Here is an 18,915-nt window from a genome sequence, read left to right on the forward strand (position 1 = left end):
CTGAGTCCCAGGACTGAGGGAGCTGGGCCCGCTGGTGTTGAGGATCGGGCCTTGAACACATGAGTGTGGGGAGCGGCTCACAGGGTCTGAGGGGAAACTTGGCAGGAGTGATGGCCGCAGGGTGGGTGGCTGTCGGGGGCTCTGAGGTGGTGGCCGGGGAGGTGGTGCTGGACAGCGCCCGGACCACAGAGGGGCTGTTGTGTCAGCCCATGCCCACAGGGCGGGGCGTTTGCCTCACACGCCTCCTCTGTTCCGGCTGGCTGTGCAGTGCACAGCCACACCCCCAGACGCCAGGGCAGCCTGGAGCCCTCTCCCTCCCGTCTCCTCACCCTGCGAGGCCTTGGGCCTGCCCCGCAGCCCGTCCTCCCTCTGGTTTTCCGCGGGTCCTCAAGGCCCAGGATCCGCCCGTGGAGCCCATGGTGTCTGCAGACGGAGCTTGGTGATGTGGCTCTCGACCCTCCAGGGTGACCGCTGAGTCCTCGGCGCTCTCCCTGGGGCTGGGGCTGGGGGTCCCTGCACATGCATGCTCTGCTCTGTTTCGAGTCAGACCCTCGTGAGGCACGGTTCCAAGGCATGTACCTCGGGCTGAGCTCAAGAGGGGACCTGGGAAGAGGGTGAGACACAGGGACGCGAAAGCCATACAAGAGCAGAGTCCACTGTAGGGCCGAGAGGGCCGGGCTCAGCTTTCATGGCCTCCACCCTGCTGTGCGGGCGAGGAGGGCAGGAAATCAGGGCTGCCAGGAAGGACTCGCGTTGAGTAGAGGAGCACAGCCCGTGGTGAGAAGATGCATGGCACGCCCCCTAGAACGTCAAGGTGCTACGGGAAGAGGTGGGGGACTTTCCTCCCCAAATGTGTTGTGCAGGTGTTTAAGGAGCCTGGTGGGTGCCGTGCCCCGGGCTGGTCACCAAGAGCTCTGGGGAGACCCGGCCTTGCCCTTGGGCGCTCACCACCTGCAGGGACCCCAGGATCCCAGGTGCATCTGCCTCTGCCTGGTGCTGAGGGGTCAGGGCCACCCAGGAGAGGGGCTGGGTCCTGGGACCAAGTGACGGGAGGGCTGGAGAAAGTCGTGTTGTCTTCAGGTTTGGGGAAGGAAAGTCATGATCTGGACAGAAGACCAAGGAGAGGGTGAGAACAGGGACAAGGTTCTCCGGGGAGTAAGGGCAGACAGGCATGGGCAAACGCTCTGCGCATGCGGGAGGGCGCTTGGCCCCTTACAGGGAGGAGCCTGGAGTCGTGAGACTGGAGGCTTTGCAGAGGGTGTGCCTGGGCCCAGATTTTCTGAGTGTCTTGGGAAGGCCTGGGGGTCTTAGTTGGGGTGACTTTGCCCCTCTTCGCCACCTCGCCCTGGACCCAGCTGGAGCGTGGTCGGAGTGAGCGGGAGAAGGCTGTAGTGGTGGCAGGGAGGACATGGATGGGGTGAGGAGCTGGGGAGCAGACAGAGGCGGGGGTGTGGGCCACTCCTGTTGCAGGCAGTCACAGGCCTTCTGGGAGCAACTGAGCATCCGAACGAGGACAGAGAGGCCCGGGGCCCACCCTGAGCCCCGCTGGTCCCCAGCTAGAGCTCGTTCTGGGTAGCCACAGCCTTCTGGGAGGGGCACCCAGCCCTGGCGCCTCACCCCTTCAGGCGGCACGTCTGCCCTCGTGGCCCAGCTCCCGGCAATGCGCAGAGGGCGGGGGTCCCCTGGGCACCGGGGCTTCCTGCCTCATGGCCGTCTTGTCCTGCAGCACCAAGAGCAGCACTCGGAGGGCCGCAGCGCCCCCGCCAGTGAGCCGCACCTCATCTTCGTGTACGAGGACCGGCAGATCCTGGAGGACGCAGCAGCGCTCATCAGCTACTACGTGAAGCGGCAGCCGGCCATCCAGAAGGAGGACCAGGGCACCATCCACCAGCTGCTGCACCAGTTCGTGCCCAGCCTCTTCTTCTCCCAGCAGCTGGACCTGGGCGCGTCTGAGGAGTCGGCCGGTGAGGACCGTGACGGCCCCCAGGGGCCGAGCGCCGAGCCCGGCGAGCGCCAGAAGCCTGCGCCGGGGCCGCAGAGCAGTGCCCAGCAGGAGAAGGGGGCGCCCGGGCCCGCTGCAGCCAGCACGCCACCCAGGCCGCCCGACGACGTGTACGGCCTGTTCTTCGCCAACAACAACTGGTACTTTTTCCTGCGCCTGCACCAGACGCTGTGCTCCCGGCTGCTGAAGATCTACCGCCAGGCGCAGAAGCAGCTGCTGGAGTTCCGGGCCGAGAAGGAGCGCGAGAGGCTGCTGTGCGAGGGGCGCCGGGAGAAGGGCGGCGACCCCGCCATGGAGCTGCGGCTCAGGCAGCCCAGTAAGACTCGGCCGCCGTGAGCCTGTGGCCGCGAGGCCGCGCCGCGCTCCTCGGCACCTCCAGGCGATTGTGTTTCCCGACGGGAGGTGGCAGAGGGGAAGCTGCTTGTGCAGGGCCGGGCCCGCGCCCCTGGCCCCGCCTCTTGGGGGTAGGGGCTACTCTGGGCGCAGCGCGCTGTTGCCCAGCCCAGGCGCGTAAGGCCCGGCTCTGGCACTCGGGTCACCACGCCCAAGTCGTGACTGAGCCACGGGCTCAGGTCAGGCAGCATCCGTGAAGGGTGTCTTTGGTGACTCCCGGATCTGGCCTGTGGTGACAGGTGAGGGCTGCCGGGCCCTGCAGGGGTCTCGGAGCTCCCAGAGTGGAGCGTGGCTGGCGTGGGAGGCAGCGAGTGAAGCCGCGGTCCCGTCCCCAGGTGAGGTGGAGCTGGAGGAGTACTACCCGGCCTTCCTGGACATGGTGCGCAGCCTGCTGGAGGGCAGCATCGACCCCACGCAGTATGAGGACACACTGCGCGAGATGTTCACCATCCACGCTTACATAGGCTTCACCATGGACAAGCTGGTGCAGAACATCGCACGGCAGGTGAGGGGTGGGCGGGACTCCCTCTTCAGGGTGCCGGAGGGAGTCCCACCCTCCGCCCCACCTCCTGCACCCCCGGGCGAGAGGGAGCTCGTGGCCAGCACAGCAAGCCTGTCCTTTGTGTCTTGAGATGAGTTCGCATAAAAAAATCATTTTCTTTTTTTGGGGGGTTGGAGTCTCACTCCGTCGCCCAGACTGGAGTGCAGTGGCCGCTCCCGGCCACCGCAGCCTCGACCTGCTGGGCTCCGACGATCCTTCCGCCTCAGCCTTCCCAGTAGCTGGAACTACAGGCACGCCCAGCTAATTTTTGATTTGTTGTAGAGATGAGGTCTTGCCAAGTTCCCCAGGCGGGTCTTGAACCCGCGGGCTCAGGCAATCCACTCACCTCAGCCTCCCAAAGGCGCCAAAAGGATTACAGGCTGAGCCACCGAGCCCGGCTAAAAAAAATCATTTTCAAGTGCACAATTTCTGATTGAGTACATCCACAGTATTGCACAACCATCACCTCTGTCTACTTCCAGAACATTCCATCTCCCCAAAAGGAGGCCCTGTCCCATCAGCAGTCACTCCCCATCCCCTCCCCCAGCCCCTGACGGCCACGAATCTGCTTCTGTCTCTGGATTTGCTTGTTCTGGACATCTATCAATGGAGTCATACATCATATGGCCTTGTGTGTCTGGCTTCTCTCACTTGGTGTCATGCGTTCAAGGTTTGTCTACGCTGTGGCCCGTGTCGGTGCCTCCTTTCTATGGCTGAGTTGTGCTCCATATGACTGAGTTGTTCTGCATGGACCACATGTTTGTCCTCCACCTGCTGGTGGGCATCTGGGTTGTTGGTGCCTTGCAGAGGTTGTGAATGGTGCTGCTGTGAACATTTGTGTACAGGTTTTGTTTGAATTTCTGCTGGCAGATCTTTCTTGAGGAAAACCGACAACATGTAGAAACCTTAACCTGCTTACTCGAGGTGGTGAGGGATGGAAGTCGGTGGTGGTTCTAGTGGTAGCGAAACTGGCCCAGCTGAACATCAAAGGCAGGAAAGTGTGTAAAACGTAGCAAGAGTCTGGATGGGCCTGTGCGCACAGGACATGGGTCCTGCTCGGTTCTGCCCTAATTGTCTGCAACTTTTGTTTCCTGTTATCAAGTAAGCCTGTTCGTTGTAAGGCAGAAAAGACGTTGGGGAGAAAAAGTCACACCATTACCCTTCTACCCGGTCACTGTCACAGGGAACATTCCTGCGGGTTTAATGACTGCTTGCTAGAGTAGTATGTGCAGGAAGTGCCCGGATCTGAAGCGGGCTGGTGGGTTCTCACAGACGGACCCCCACATTGCACCCCTCCCAGCCCCCCTTGGACCCCCACCCGGATACTTGCACTGAGGTAGCTCCTGGTTCTCGAGCCCTGTGTGAACGGAGGCACCTGGCATCCACTTGCCGGGAGTGCCTTCTGTGAGCTTCCCCCCGCTGAGATGTTCACGCCCACCAAGCGTTCCCGGGAATGACCTGTTTGTCCTCTGTTCCCCGAGGATGGGTGTTGGGGGTGCCCCATGTGGTGTGATCTTCTCGCCCAGCGTGAGGCACAGGCAGGCGTGTCCCACCAGCCAAAGCGCCCAGCTTCCTGGCCCACTCCCACCAGCGGCTGGCGAGGCTGTGCCCTGGCTGGGTGATGGAGAGACGGGCACAGGGCCGCCTGAAGAGGGCGCCAGGACCCTGTGCCAGTGCCGGGTGGTGACAGGGCAGCGGAGCAGCTAGGTACCCCCGGGGCCCAGCTGTGGGGACACAGCCTCATTTCCAGCCTCAGGAGGGTGGGCCAGATGGGCACTGGGACCACGGTTTGGAAAAACAGTCTCTCTTTCCGCAGGTATCTCTAGAACCTGTTGAAAAAGAAGGCGGCAGTGAAAACAGGCTGTGTGACTGGGACTGGCAGTCAGCGCCTCAGCTGCCCCGCCTCCTTGTCTTTTCTGTGCATTTCTCAACTCTCACGGGAGGTTTACTGATCTGATCTGGTCTGCTTTGGTCTGGTCTTAGCTGGTTTGTCTGGTCTGGTCTGCCGTTGGTTTGGTTTTGGTCTGGTCTGGTCTTGGTCTGGTCTGGTCTGGTCCGGTCTTGGTCTGGTCTGGTCTGGGTCTGGTCTGGTCTGGTCTGGTCTGGTCCGGTCTTGGTCTGGTCTTGGTCTGGTCTGGTCTGGTCTGGTCCGGTCTTAGTCTGGTCTGGTCTGGTCTGGTCTTGGTCTGGTCTGGTCTGGTCTGGGTCTGGTCTGGTCTGGGTCTGGTCTGGTCTGGTCTGGTCCGGTCTTGGTCCGGTCTTGGTCCGGTCTTGGTCCGGTCTTGGTCCGGTCTTGGTCCGGTCTTGGTCTGGTCTTGGTCTGGTCTTGGTCTGGTCTGGTCTGGTCTGGGTCTGGTCTGGTCTGGGTCTGGTCTGGTCTGGTCTGGTCCAGTCTTGGTCCGGCCCGGTCCACACAGCGCCAAGGTTGCCCCACGTAGCCTGTTCGGACCTGGCCTTCCTCCCCATGCCCTGGGCTCTGTCCCGACATGTCCCAGTCCTCCTGGTGTCCTCTTCACGGGGAGTGGGGCTCCAGAGGAGGAGGTGGCGGGCACACACCTGCTCTCCCTGCAGCTGCACCACCTGGTGAGCGACGACCTCTGCCTGAAGGTGGCCGAGCTCTACCTGAGCGAGAAGAAGCGGGGGGCCGCCGGCGGGAACGCGTCCTCCCGCTGCGTCCGGGCCGCCCGCGAGACCAGCTACCAGTGGAAGGCCGAGCGCTGCATGGCCGATGAGAACTGCTTCAAGGTCAGAGGCCGCCCCACCCTGCCGCGCACTGGGCCGGGACTGGGCCTGGGAGCGGGCACAGGGCAGCCGCTCGCACCCCGTCTGGGCGGATGCCGGCCCTGCCGTGGGCCACGAGGCCCTGAGCTCCGCGAGGAGCCTTGGGGACGGTGCGGCCAGCAGCTGGCGGCCTTGCCCGGGTCCTCGCCGGCTTGGCTGCCCCAGCAGAGCGGGCCGTGGGCCGTGTCCCCCTCAGGTGATGTTCCTGCAGCGCACAGGCCAGGTGCTCATGACCATTGAGCTCCTGGACACCGAGGAGGCCCAGACGGAAGACCCCGTGGAGGTCCAGGTGAGGCCCAGCACCGCGGTCCCCGTGGACACACCCCATGGGAGCAGAGGGCCCTCTGTCCCCCGGGACGGAGCCTCGCCCTTCCTGCGGTCCCGGCGGGTGGGCATCCCCCCGCCAGACCCTTCCGTGCTCAGTCCCCACAGAGCAGGCAGCCCCTCAGCTGCCAGCGGCTGACCCGGGGCTGGGGTGGCTGGGAGCCAGGCCACATGGCCCCGGCCCTCATGGCACACGTGCTCCGCCCTCCTGCGTCTGTGACTCTGGGCTCCACGTCCTGATCCCTAGTCACAGGAGAGGACCCGCCTGGCCTTGGTGCTCTCCCCCAACTCTGGTGACAGGTCAGCGTGGACTTGCCTGGGTCCCAGCGCGGTTGCGGAGGCTGCCCTTGCCCCTTCCTTCTGTCCTTCCGCCTGCTGCTCATGTGGTCTCTCCCGCCCCCAGCACCTCTGGCCCTGCCGGCGTGTGTGTGTGTTGCTCAGCTAGGGTGGCCACGTGGGTTTCCTGCGGCCGCCGTAGCAGGTGACCACGAACTGCACAACTGCACACGCAGTAGGAGTCAGTCCTCGTGGTTCAGACGGCCACAAGGCCAGAGCAAGGTGTTTCGGCCTGGCTTCTTTGGCAGGCTCTGGGTGCGGATCCTCCCATCTCCTCCCTCTTCCGGCGCTCCAGGCTCCCTCGGCCATGGCCAAGGCCCTCCAGTCTCTGCCTCTTGTCCCCACGTGGCCTTCTCGCAGGGCTTTTCGGTCTCTTTTCCTTTATGGGCACCAGTGACTGGACACAGGGCCCAACCTGCTCCACTGTGTCCTCCACTTACATCACTTCTGCAGAGACTTTCCAAACACGGTCACGTTCTTGGTCCTGGGGGTCGAGTGGGACCGTCTTTTGGGGGACAGTGCTCAATGCATAGCTGTGGCCAGCTTGTCCCCACTCGCCGGGACATTCCGGGATTTGGCAGTGAATGGTCTTTCTGCCTGTGTGCCGAGTCCCCTTGGCCGCCCGGAGGACCCAGGACGGGTGTTGTTCTCCCTCGCTTCGCTCCTTGAGACCGTCCTTGGAGCCAGGCAGTCTGTAGACAAGTGCGTCAGCAGCGTGGCCACTGCGGCCTTTCAGCCTAAACTGAAGCAGCGGAGGTCTGCGGTGTGGGAACCAGAGCCCTGTCCGCTCAAGGCTTCCAGCAGAGCCTGGGCCATGCGCTATGTCCCCGGGGCTAGCCACTGGGGTGCTGGGCTCCTCCACCCGCCCCGGCCATGGGGGGCCCCTAGGCCGCAGAGGCCTCTTCACAGGAAACACTCTTACAGGCAAGTGCGTGTGGCTGTCCTGCCCGTCCAGAAGTGTCCAGGAAATGGGGTTTTAGTTGCTAAGCCTGATGCTGGAGGAGACTGGCTTGAGGAGACTGGCTTCAGCAGGCTGGTGTGCGGGTGATGGTCCCTGGACCCTTCAGGCCGAGCCAGCCTTGTCCCCAGTGGCCCTGCAAGCCCGCCTGTCTGCCGGCCACCTTCTCACCCCTGGTCTTCCTGCTGCTCTGACCCGTCTGCATCCTGTCGTTGATTCCTGTCCCTGCCCGGCCTGTGTCCCACCCTTGCCCATGAAGCCACGTGAGGGGTGCGGGAGGGGCACACACGACTTGGGTGTCCCCCAGCGGCGTGAAGTGTCGGTCAGCACCGGCTAGTCATGGCTTGGCCGTGTGTGTCCCACCGTGGCCGGGTCCTTCCGGGAGAGCTGTGGCCCGGCAGTCTCGACGGGCCCCGGTCCCAGCAGCTGCTCTCTTCCTGTGCTCAGAGTGAGGAACTCGGAGTTCAGGGTCCAGGTGCCCGCTCATGCTGGTCATGCTGTCTGTCTTCCGCCCCCAGCACCTGGCTCGGTATGTGGAGCAGTATGTGGGGACCGAGGGTGCATCCAGCTCGCCCACTGAGGGCTTCCTGCTGAAGCCTGTGTTCCTGCAGAGGTGAGAGGCCCTGCCGCTTCTGTGGGGCTCTCTGTGGGCTGCACAGAGGCTGCATAGCACCAAGTGGGCACCTAGTGTGTGCACAGCCTGCCCTCCTGCGACGCAGGCCTGGAGTGAGGGTGCAGGTGTCCCATGGTGGGCAGGAGATGAGGTCCAGGCTGGGACCGAGATGGGATGGGGAGGGGCTGTCGGGCCAGCAGGGTCAGGCCTAGGTGGGTGGCACCTTGGGCCAGGCTGTGATGGCGACTGAGCCATGAGTGGCGCGTGTTCGGGTGCGGGGGCTTCTCCTGGCCTCTGCCTGCGTCTTCCTGCCTCGGGCGACAGCTCGTCCAGGTGTTCCCACCGCGGGGCTTCCCCTCTGCAGCCCTCCACCCCTCGGGGCCTCCGCATGGTGCCAGAGCTCCTGCCTCCCCTGCCCACAGGAACCTCAAGAAGTTCCGCCGCCGGTGGCAGAGTGAGCAGGCGCGGGCCCTGCGCGGGGAGGCCCGGGGCTCCTGGAAGCGGCTGGTGGGTGTGGAGAGTGCCTGCGATGTGGACTGCCGCTTCAAGCTCAGCTCGCACAAGATGGTGTTTGTCGTGAACTCCGAGGACTACATGTACCGCCGCGGGACCCTCGGCCGTGCCAAGCAGGTGCCCGCCCGGGGCCCGGGGCCCGGCCCTTGGTGTGGGTGCCCGGCCCCCTGACGCGCCCCCTCCCGCAGGTGCAGCCCCTGGTGCTGCTGCGCCACCACCAGCACTTCGAGGAGTGGCACGGCCGCTGGCTGGAGGACAACGTCACGGTGGAGGCGGCCGGCCTGGTGCAGGACTGGCTGATGGGCGAGGAGGACGAGGACATGGTGCCCTGCAAGACTCTCTGCGAGACGGCGCACGTGCATGGCTTGCCCGTGACCCGCTATCGCGTGCAGTACAGCCGGCGCCCCGCCTCGCCCTGACCCGCCCTGGGCATCTCAGATCGCTAGGCCTGCAGCTTCGGCAGGGTGACTTCACAAGCGACACTGCTGTGGGCAGTGTCCCAGAGTGGGACGTACCTCCCCTCGGTCCTGGCTCCCCGGGGGCCTGTCGCGTGCCAAGCCTGAACCTGGGGGCTGAGTCCCGCCCCAGGGTGGGTGGACATGCCGGCTGAGGCACAGGTGACCACGCGTGCACACCTGCCTTGGCCCTGCCTGTCACATGTGCCAAATCCCCGTGGACAGGCGGCTCCGTCCTGTGCCTGGTCAGTGTCTTGGGAAGTCGCAGGCGGTGTTCTTGGGAGGTTTGTACTTGGGAAAGGGTCGGGCCCTCGGTGGACCTGCCTGAAAAGCGAGTCCTTCTAGAATGTTCTGAGGGTTGCGGAAACATCCCCTGAGGGCAGAGGTCAGCTCTGCCCAGCCAGTGCTTGGGCCTTTGTCACTTTGAAACTGAAAGAAACCTTTCGAGCCCAACTCTGGGACCCCGCTTTGAAGTCAGGGCCTGGAGCCAGCACACAGGGCCTAGGGACACCCTTCTCTGATCAAAGAGCTGCCGAACCCATGTTGGCCTGGCAGCTGGGCTCCGGGCCCACGAGGGTGGGCTTGAGTGCATACCTGAGGCGGACAGCTAGAAATGCGCATATACACGCACACGTATTTATTCCTTTGTGCTCTCCTGGTGTTGTAACCTCTGCAGCGCCCACCTCCTGCGGCCCTTGTGGGATCCCACTTCGTGGATCTCAGAACTGGTCCAACACCCTGATCCTGCAGCTGCCACGCCACCGAGGAGCCACGAGGACCCGGCCTGGCCTCCTAGTGGGTTGTTTCTGTCCTTTTGCGAGGGGCGGAGACGACTATCCTGGAGAGGCATCTGAGGCTTTCTGTGCCAAGACCCCAGGAGACGGGGGCTGAGACCAGCTCAACCCTGTGAGCGCTCCACCTGGCCTGGCGCTCCTGCAGCCAGCTCCACCCTCAGCTGGGCTGGAGCCACCCCCCCTGTAGCAGTCATGCCAAACTCAAGGCTCCAGGAAGGGCAAGTGTGGTCTGGAAGGTTTCTGTGGACCTGGAGGCTCCAGGCGTGGGCAGTTCCAAGGCTGACCCACCCGCCCAGCGCCTCCCGTGTTCGAGTGCCGTGCGGGCACTTGGCACGGATCTGGTTTTCTAAGAAGGGAGCGTGTCGCTGGGAGGCCTGAGCCGGCCCTGGTGAGCCCAGGAGCCTGCAGAGCCCCCCTCCTGACCTTGCATGCTTCTAGGAGCGCCTTTTCCGGTTTGTTTTGCCTTTTTTTTTTGAGGAATTTCTGTTCCGGGCTTGTCCTTCCTTTGCAGCTGCTTTGAATGTAGTTTTCCTTTTCTATTTATTTGCACATAAAGTTAATTAAATGCTGACGTACAGCCATGAGGCTCTGTCAGTCCCTTCCTGTGAGCAGTGTTGCCGGCGAGTGGGCCGGGTGTGCGGGAGCGTCGGTGCCCGCCAGGCCCAGACTCGTCCCTGGGCCCTGTCCTGCCCTCCCCTCCTGGCACAGGGGGTCTCTCGTCTGAGACCCAGAGGAGCGGAAGCCTCTCCTCCAACGGCAGAGCCGGGCTCTCGAGGCCACCCACTCCTCTGCCACACGGATGTTTTCTGGAAGATTCCTGCCCAACTCCGCCTCCACACCGAAGTGTCCCCACCTGAGTGTCACGCGGCAGAGACCGAGGACCGGCCTGCGTGTCCAGGCCCAGACCGAGGCCCTCCCCAGCGGCCGCCCTCTGCGCCCCCGGCTGGCCCGTCCTCCATCCTGGTCTTCGCCGGCATCGTGGCTGCTCACATCTCACCCCAGCCCCACACCTGCCCCCGGGCGATGGGGCCCAGCTCTGCTCACAGCTCCTGGCTGACCCCGGAGGGCCGCCGCCCCCTGCCCCGGGCTGGTCCCGGCCTCCCTGCGTGGCCACCGCTGCCTCCCAAGGATCCGGCGCCGTGCACACGGGAGCCGCTCTGGCCAGGGCCCAGGCTCCGGAGAGGCTGCAGCCCGAGGCTGTGTGCTGCCCTGTCTCTGCACTCGTCCCTGGACCCCGGAGCGAGCCCAGCGCCCTTGGGTGGTGATGGACGTGTGAGCTGGGTGACCCGGACAGCGGGATGCCACTCGGCAGCAAAGCTGGAGCCACGATGCGGGGAAGACCCGGAGGGGCCCCGAGGCCCGGGCTGAGTGGAGGACCCGCGTGAGAGACGCGGAGCTTCCAGCCACAGGCACTTTGCAGAGGGCACAGCTAAGCCAGGGCGGGGGGACGGGGAGCTCAGGGGTTTTCAGGCGTAGACTGCCCTGCGTGCGTGACAAACCACGGTGAGCGCGGCACTGCACCCTTGTCCCAAGCCACAGAGCGGATGAGGGCGAGTCCGGGGACACACGGTGGGCTTGGGGATGGCAACGTGTCAGACACCAGAACAGGTGCCCACTCTGGGAAGGGGCTGAGCGTGGGCGGGGTCAGGGCGAGGGGATGCCCTCTCCCTTTCCCTCCGCTTGGCTGTGAACCCAAAACTCCTCTAGAAACGAGAGTTTTGGGGAAAGCGAGTCGGCCCCACGGCAGTCTCGGGAGCCCGGGGGAGCGGGCTGGGCCGTGGGCGCCTGGAGGGACAAGCCAGACGCCTGTGCCCTCCTGGCTCCCTCCTCGCCTGCCCTCCCCCTTGCCCCATTCCTCTCGGGCCTGTGGATCCAGAGGGCTCCTAGCCTCGGGCGGTCCTGCCTCCCCCCTGGGGCATGAGTGGACGTCACGCTCACGAGCAAGCCAGGCACAGGACAGGTACTGCCTGGATCCACTCGTAGGGTCCCCAGAGTCCGGGCGTGGGCGGGGCTGGGAGGATGGGGTTTCCCGCCCGAGCCTCAGGGTGGGAGGATGAGGAGTCCGGGAGGCGATGGTGCTGGTGGCTGCACGCGGAGGGAGCAGATGCAGAGCCACAGGCTTGAAGCGGTGAAGATGTTGCGTTCCGTGTTCCGTGTGTTTGATCTCAGTTCAAATAGGTTTTTTATTTATTTATTTATTTTTTTTTTTCTTTTTGGAGTTGGAGTCTCTGTCTCCCATACTGGAGTGCAGTGGCCGCTCCCGGCCCCCACAGCCTCGCCTGCTGGGCGCCGGCGAAGGATCGCCTCGGCCTTCCGAGTAGCCGGAATCACAGGCGCGCGCGACCACGCCCGGCTGATTTTTTGATTGATTGCAGAGAGGAGGTCTCGCCGCCCAGGCGGGTCTCGAGTCCGCGGGCTCAGGCCATCCACTCGCCTCAGCCTCCCAGAGGCGCGGGATCACAGGCCGAGCCGCCAAGCCCGGCTCAAATAGGTTTTCTCAGTGGGGAGGGGGAGTGGCAGACCGACGCGGGTCAGGGGCTCGCCTGGGCTTCTGTGCCCTCCAGCCCTCGGACGCCTGCGCAGGGACAGCTGTGGGGACAGGAGAGCTTTAGGTGAGGGGCGGAGACGGCTGCAGAGACCCACGGGGACAGCTGTGGGGACCGGACTGGGCAGCGGCAGCAGCGTTGGGTCGGGCACCCTGCCCAGGACTGCGGTCACCCAGGGGCGGTGCTCTTGCTCGCTCGCTCTGCCCTCCAACCTGGGGCTCTTCCTGCCCGCTGGAAACAGGAAGTGGGGGCAGCTTCAGGAAGGGCCAAAGCCCCTGCTGGGCGGGGAGGAGACCTGGACGGCAGGGCTTTTGGGAGAACGGGCTGCTGGCATGACTGGCCCGGAGGACGTGGCCTCTCGGGTGAGAGTCACTTCATGGACCGGACAGGGCCTGGGCCGGGGCTGCGGCCGGAGGCCCTGTCTTGCTGGCCCAGACCAGGGCCCTCGGAGCTGCTCCTGTGGGCGGAGAGACCCGGAGCGGTCCGGGCCTCCTAGCCCACCCTCTGGACTCCACAGTGGTGGGCAAGCAGCCCTGGCGAATGCGGGGCAAGGCTGGCCCTCCCGGTTCCTTTCCCTGTGTGCCCGCACCGTAGCTCAGTGGCCCTGCCTCGGGGAAAGAGGGCGTGGAGACGGAGCTGGCCAGAGCCAGCAGGGGACAAGATGCGCGTGCGCCAGCCCAGCCCCTGCACCCTGGCCCTGACCCTGCCGTGGGGCTCATTGTCCCATGCTGTGTCCAGTCCACGCCACGGGGCAGCCCCCGGGCCCTCCGTCCCCTGAGGCAGGGGCTGCAGCAGGGGCGGAGCAGTTCCTTCTGCCCTCAGGTGGCACTCCCTTGTCCCGCCAACTCCATGGCTACCGGGATGGGTCTGCACCAGCGACCGTGGCACGATGGCACCCCCACCCAGCTGGCAGGTGCCGCTAGCAGACTGGTGTGCCAGACTGAGGCCTGCACTTGGCTGGTCCGGGCCACAGGGGGTCCTGGCCACATGGATGCCACACAGCTCTTCCCCTGCGGCTGATGGACCTGGCAGCTGCCCACCGCAGCTGGCCGGGCACTGCCCCCACGGCTGCCTACCACCTGTGGGGTCACCTGCCACCTGGCCACGGCCACGCTCTATGGCCACACATACGGCACGTTGCTGCTGCTGGCTGCCGTCAGCGGGGACCACTGCCTGGCCCTGGTGCAACCCTGTGGCCTGCGCCCTGCGGACGTGCTCTGGCCATGTGTTCTGCCTCAACATGCCCCCTGGGACTTGCAGGCCTAGGCCTCAACTGGCAGCCGATTTTCACCGGCCGCCAGCACATGCCACACCGCAGTGCCACGGGGCCACTTCTGCATGCTGGCTGACCGCACCGGTGCTGGCCTTCACACCAAGCAGTGTGCTGCTGTGCTACTTGGACCCAGCCCACAGCCTCTGTGGTGCCTCGTGGCAGCCTGGCGCTCTGCACCCTGGACAGTTGTGTGGACCCGTCTACGCTCCTGTTCAGAGTTCAGAAGGTGTGGACAGGGCTGTTCCACCAGCCGCGGGGACCACTGCAGCCTCTGGGGATGGCAGTCCCGGCACCCGCTCTTCATCCCATGGCGTTCCCTCCAGAGGGGGTGGCGGAAGGGGGCTGTCCTGGGGCGAATGGGGCGCCCCTCAATGCCCGTCCTCCCAGATCCTCAGGTGACCTTATTTGGAAATAGGGTAATCACCCCTAAAGGCAGGTGAGGTCACACCGGAGCAGGGTGGACACGGAGGCACAGCGGGAGGGCGCCGGGCAACAGCGGCAGAGACGGGAACGGTGTGTCCACAGCCAGAAGACGCTGAGGGTCCCTGGAGCCACCCAAGGCCGGGAGGCCTGGGGTGGAGCCTCCCTCGGAGCCCAAGAGGAGCCGGCCGCGCGCACGCCATGACCACAGACTTCTGGCCTCCAGAGCTGTGGTGGCCTAGATCCCTGCTGACCGAAGACCCCCGCTCGTGACGCTTTGTGATGGCAGCCCCAGGAAGCCAAAGCGGGCTGAAGCGCAGACGCCCAGGCCCTGCCCGGCTCTGGGGATGCAGCCCTCGAGGCTGCAGGTGACACACTCCCCCGCGTCTGACAAGGAGACACAGCCCAGGCCATGCTTCCCGACCTGCCGCCAGACCCACTCCAGGAGGCGGCCAGAGCCCCCCATGCCCTCGGCCTGGTGCCCTCCCCCTATCTGGACGCCGACAGCCGGACGGGCGCCCTACCCACTTGCGGCCCCCACCTCCGGCTCAGGGTTTCTCCAGCCCCAGAGCCTGGCGGGCTGTCCCGGCCCCGAGCCCAGGTTCTGGCTTCGGGATGCCTCTTGAGCTGCCAGAGGCCCCCACTCTGCTCCCCAAAGCCCAACACTGGTGCGGCTCAGCCTCCTGGTTGCCAGAGACCTCTCTCGGCTCCCCTAGCCTGCAGTCCCGCTTTTCTCCTCACATCAGTGTCGCCGGGGACGAGCTGCGGCAGGGGCGGGAGCGGACGGCACGTCTGGGGCTGCAGGAGCTGCAGCCAGTGTTGGGGCACCAGGGGACACGACGGCCGTGGAAGGGGCCCCGGCCCCAACACATGCTCCGCCCCCAGCGAGCAGCACAGGACAGGGTCAAGAGCTGCCGGGGCGAGGCCCCCAGGGCCGGGCCTCACTGGACTCAAAGTGGGGTGCCTGGGACAGACAGACACACACACGCGCGAACGCGAGCATGAGACAGTCACATGCATGCACGCTGATGTCCCAGTGGGGTCGTTTACTGAGATGTCCCGCTGGTGGCTGGGTGTGAGGCGCTCCGCGGCCAGTCTGATTTCCGACGGCCACAAAGTCTGGGCCCCACCCGGGGGGCAGGTGACCCTCCGGCGCCCACTCTGAGAGCGGGACGGGGGCCGCAGCCTGGCCCGTGGACCCGCCCCTCGCCACTCCGCTGGTGACTGTGCAGGGCTCTAGGCCTGGGTGCCCGCAGGAGGCTGCAGTTTGTGGCTCCATGGGGACGAGCCGTTGTTTTACCAACAGTCTCAACCGTGTGTGGCTACAGGGCCTTGGCCTCTCGGCCGGCAAGCTGTCTCTGTGCTGTGGCCCATCAGGGCCAGTGACATCGGCTGAGATAAACACCTCCTCTGGGAAGACAAGGGGACGTGTCGTCGGTGTGCACCCGGGCCGCAGACAGGCGCCAGATGGACCCTGGGGCTGGGCACCCTCTGGGCAATGGAAGGGGCGCAGTCCAGGACTGGACCCGCTGCAAATGCCTTTGCTGGGAGACATGTGCCTTTTCCTCAGGGGCCCTGGGGTGGCGGCAGAGGCACGGGACAGTCTTGGGGCAGCTCAGGTCCTGGTCCGGGGAGGCCAGGCTTCGTGTTTCAGAGAAAGGTGGCCTGTCCGGTTTCGAAGTTGCTGACGGAAGGATGGACGCTGTGTCCCCTCAGGAAAAGGCCTCTGGCCATGAGTCAAGCTGTGGGGGCTTCCATGGCTCCAGGAGGGGGTGTCCGGCCACAGGACCAGGGGTGAGACTCGCGTGGGGTTCCAGCTACACCTGGGGAGGCAGGTGGGGCCGAGGGGACGCCAGCCCCCCGGCTGCTCCCCCCCACGGAGACTGCTGAGCCCGCAGCTGACCCTGGAGGCCCATCCTTGGGAGGGGCAGGTCTCTGCCCTGCTGCCCACAGGATCCTCTGGAGGCAGGCGTCCCCGGGGTGGGGTCTGTCCAGCCGCCGGGTGGAGGCGCAGCTCTCAGGGATAGGGTGCGGTCAGATGGTGGTGTCCTGCCCCGGGCAGCAGCCGTCAGGAGGAGAAGCCGCTCTGGCTGACCAGGAGAGAAGGAGAGAGGCCGTGGGTGGGGCCCCGTGCCCCTTCCCTGAGCCCACCTCCACGGTGCCCCCATTTAGACAGCAGAAGCCCACCGGGGAGGGGACACAGGCCCAGGACTGGCACCTCACAGTCCTGCCTCCCAACTGGGCCACAGGGATGGGTCCGGGTGTTCAAATGGGAAAACGACCCTTGAACACCCAGCAGTGAGAACGAACCACAGATGCACCCAGCACCACCAGTAAGTGCGCAGAACTCGTATGAGCGAGGAGCACTAAGCGGGGAAGGTCACCTCTGCCCCGATCCCAGCGACCTGGCATTCTCTATTTTTCTGTTTTCTTTCTTTTGTTTGTTTGTTTGTTGTTGTTGTTGAGTTGGAGTCTCCCTCTGTCGCCCAGACTGGAGTGCAGTGGCCGCTCCCGGCCACCGCAGCCTCGGCCTGCGGGGCTCCGGCGATCCTTCCGCCTCCGCCTTCCAAGTAGCCAGAACTACAGGCGGGCGCTACCACACCCGGCTAATTTCTTCATTTATTGCAGAGATGAGGTCTCGCCAAGTGGCCCAGGTGTGTGTGGAACCCGCAGGCTCAGGCTATCCACTCACCTCGGCCTCCCAAAGCGTGGAATTGCAGGCTGAGCCACCAAGCCCAGCTTATTTTTCTTTTTTTTTGAGTGGAAGTCTCACTCTGTCACCCAGACTGGAGTGCAGCAGCACACTCACGGCCACCACAGCTTCAACCAGCTGGGCTCAGGTGATCCTTCCGCCTCAGCCTTCCAAGTAGCTGGAACACTACGGCATGTGCCACCTTACCCGCCTGATTTTTTGGCTTATTGTAGAAGCAAGGTCTCGCCATGTTGCCCAAACTGGTCTAGAACCTGTGGGCTCAGACAGTCCTCTCGCCTCTGCCTTCCAAAGTGCCGGGGTAAGACTCTCTCTCTAAAATAATAATAATCACACAGTATTTGTCTTTTTGCAAGTGGTTTTTTCTAGTTTGTCTGTTTTGTTTTTTTTTTTGAGTGAGAGTCTCACTGTCACCCAGGCTGGATTGCGGTGGCATGCTCACAGCCATCGCAGCCTCGACCTGTTGAGCTCAGGCAATCCTTCTGCCTTAGCCTTCCAAACAACTTGAACTACAGGCGCACCACCACGCCCAACTCATGCTTTTATTTATTGTAAAGATGAGGTGTCACCAAGTGGCCCAGGCTGGGCTTAGGCAATCCTCTCGTCTCCACCTCCCAAAGTGCTGGGATGATAGGCGTGAGCCACTGCACCTGACTAACCTGGCATTCTTGAAATGGCAAAACTATAATAGAGAGACGATACAGGAAGGGGTGTTATGGGATGCGTGTGGCTGGCCTGATCCATATGTTGCTGTGTCTGATGTTACACACATCCACACCCGTGAACATGTTACACACTACTATCTACAGGCAGAGCAGCCCTGTCTGAAAACCCAGAAATCTAAAATTTTAAAAAAAGTTAAAAAGTGTGTGTAATGTTTTTCGTAGAGATGAGATCTTGCTATGCTGTCCAGAATGGAGTGCAGTGGCACGATCATAGCTCACTGCAGCCTCTACCTCCTGGGCTCAAGCAACCCTCCTGCCTCGGTCTCCTGAGTAGCTGGGACTACAGGCCCAGATCAGCAGGCTAATTTTAAAATTTTTGTAGAGATGAGTTCTCACTACGTTATCCAGACTGGACTCAAACTCCTGGCCTCATGTGACCCTTTTGCCTCAGCGTCCCATGTAGCTGGGACTGCAGGTGCCACCCACCTGGTTAACTGCAAAACCTGAAACTTTCTGAGTGCCAGCTTGACTAACAAAGGAAATACTCATTGGAGGATTGCACCTTTTCGGATTAGGGATGCTCACCTCATAAACGAGTTGTGCAAGTATTTCAAAACCCCAAAGAACCCCGGAGTGCTTATGATCCCAGGCATTCCAGAAAAGGGTATTAGCCTGTACAGCAGCAGTGGATTGTACCATGTCGGTTTCCTGCCACGACTCCTACTTAAGCTTTACCAGATGTCCCCACGTGGTGGGAGCTGGGTGAAGGGTATCCGACTTCTCCCTGTATTTTCTTACAAACTCCATGTGAGTCTTTTGATTATTCCAAACTAAAAGGTCTACCCTTCCCCTAAAAAAAAGGCCCTTGAAGGCACTAAACAGTTGGAAGAGAGTTTAGGCGAATGGGCAACCTTTAGGAGAGTTTTAAACCACACACACAAAAACTACAGCATAAAAAATAGGCCAGGATGAAATATAGACGTGAACACTTCAAAGTTTCTACATTTTAAGTGAAGTGGGTCCAATATTAATGCTGCGTAGACTGCAAAAACGTTAAAGATGTGGCTGGGTGCAGGTTCACGCCTGGCATCCCAGCACTCTGGGAGGCCGAGGTGGGAGAACTGCTTGAGGCCAGGAGCCCAAGACCAGTCTAGGCAACGTGGTGAGACCTTATCTCAAGAAAAGTAAAACAAGATGATTTTTTTAAAAAGGTCAAAGATGTATAGTGCAGCCCTCAGAGCTATCGTGGACAAAATAACCCTACAAGGCGATAGCCAAGTTAAAGCAAAATTCTCAAAAAATACCCAGTTAATTTGAAAAAGGGTGTGGGTGAAGAAACGGGCGCCCTACGTCCAACCCCACCCATAACTACGCAACATGCACGTGGAGCTGGACCAGGCGTTTTTGCAGGGCGACACCCCCGACCTCAAGGACACTGGTGGCGGCTGGTAGGACAAGGAGGACCAAAACGGAGGGCGGAGGACAGGCAGAGCCGACGCCCTAGGGCCGGGGCCAGCAACCTCTTCCGCCGAGCGGAGCTTCCGCCACTCACGCCGCAGACTCGCCTCCTCCAGGAAGTCCGCTCGGCGTG

General features: G+C 63.2%; 1 protein-coding gene across 1 annotated transcript in view; it reads left to right on the top strand.

The window, feature by feature from the left end:
• The window catches only part of SIN3B (SIN3 transcription regulator family member B), a 40,063-nt gene extending 31,168 nt beyond the window's left edge, over window positions 1-8,895 (top strand). The window contains exons 13-19 of the mRNA XM_021707896.1: window positions 1,727-2,318; window positions 2,731-2,900; window positions 5,508-5,681; window positions 5,914-6,006; window positions 7,854-7,948; window positions 8,371-8,578; window positions 8,650-8,895. Of these exons, the coding sequence (XP_021563571.1) occupies window positions 1,727-2,318; window positions 2,731-2,900; window positions 5,508-5,681; window positions 5,914-6,006; window positions 7,854-7,948; window positions 8,371-8,578; window positions 8,650-8,880 (1,563 nt within the window). The 3' untranslated portion in view covers window positions 8,881-8,895. The remainder of the gene's footprint in view (window positions 1-1,726; window positions 2,319-2,730; window positions 2,901-5,507; window positions 5,682-5,913; window positions 6,007-7,853; window positions 7,949-8,370; window positions 8,579-8,649) is intronic.
• Window positions 8,896-18,915: the final 10,020 nt, after the last annotated feature.

The sequence above is a fragment of the Carlito syrichta genome, unplaced genomic scaffold, assembly GCF_000164805.1.
Source record: "Carlito syrichta isolate Samal-C Ts95f unplaced genomic scaffold, Tarsius_syrichta-2.0.1 Scaffold126652, whole genome shotgun sequence".
Lineage (NCBI taxonomy): Eukaryota > Metazoa > Chordata > Mammalia > Primates > Tarsiidae > Carlito > Carlito syrichta.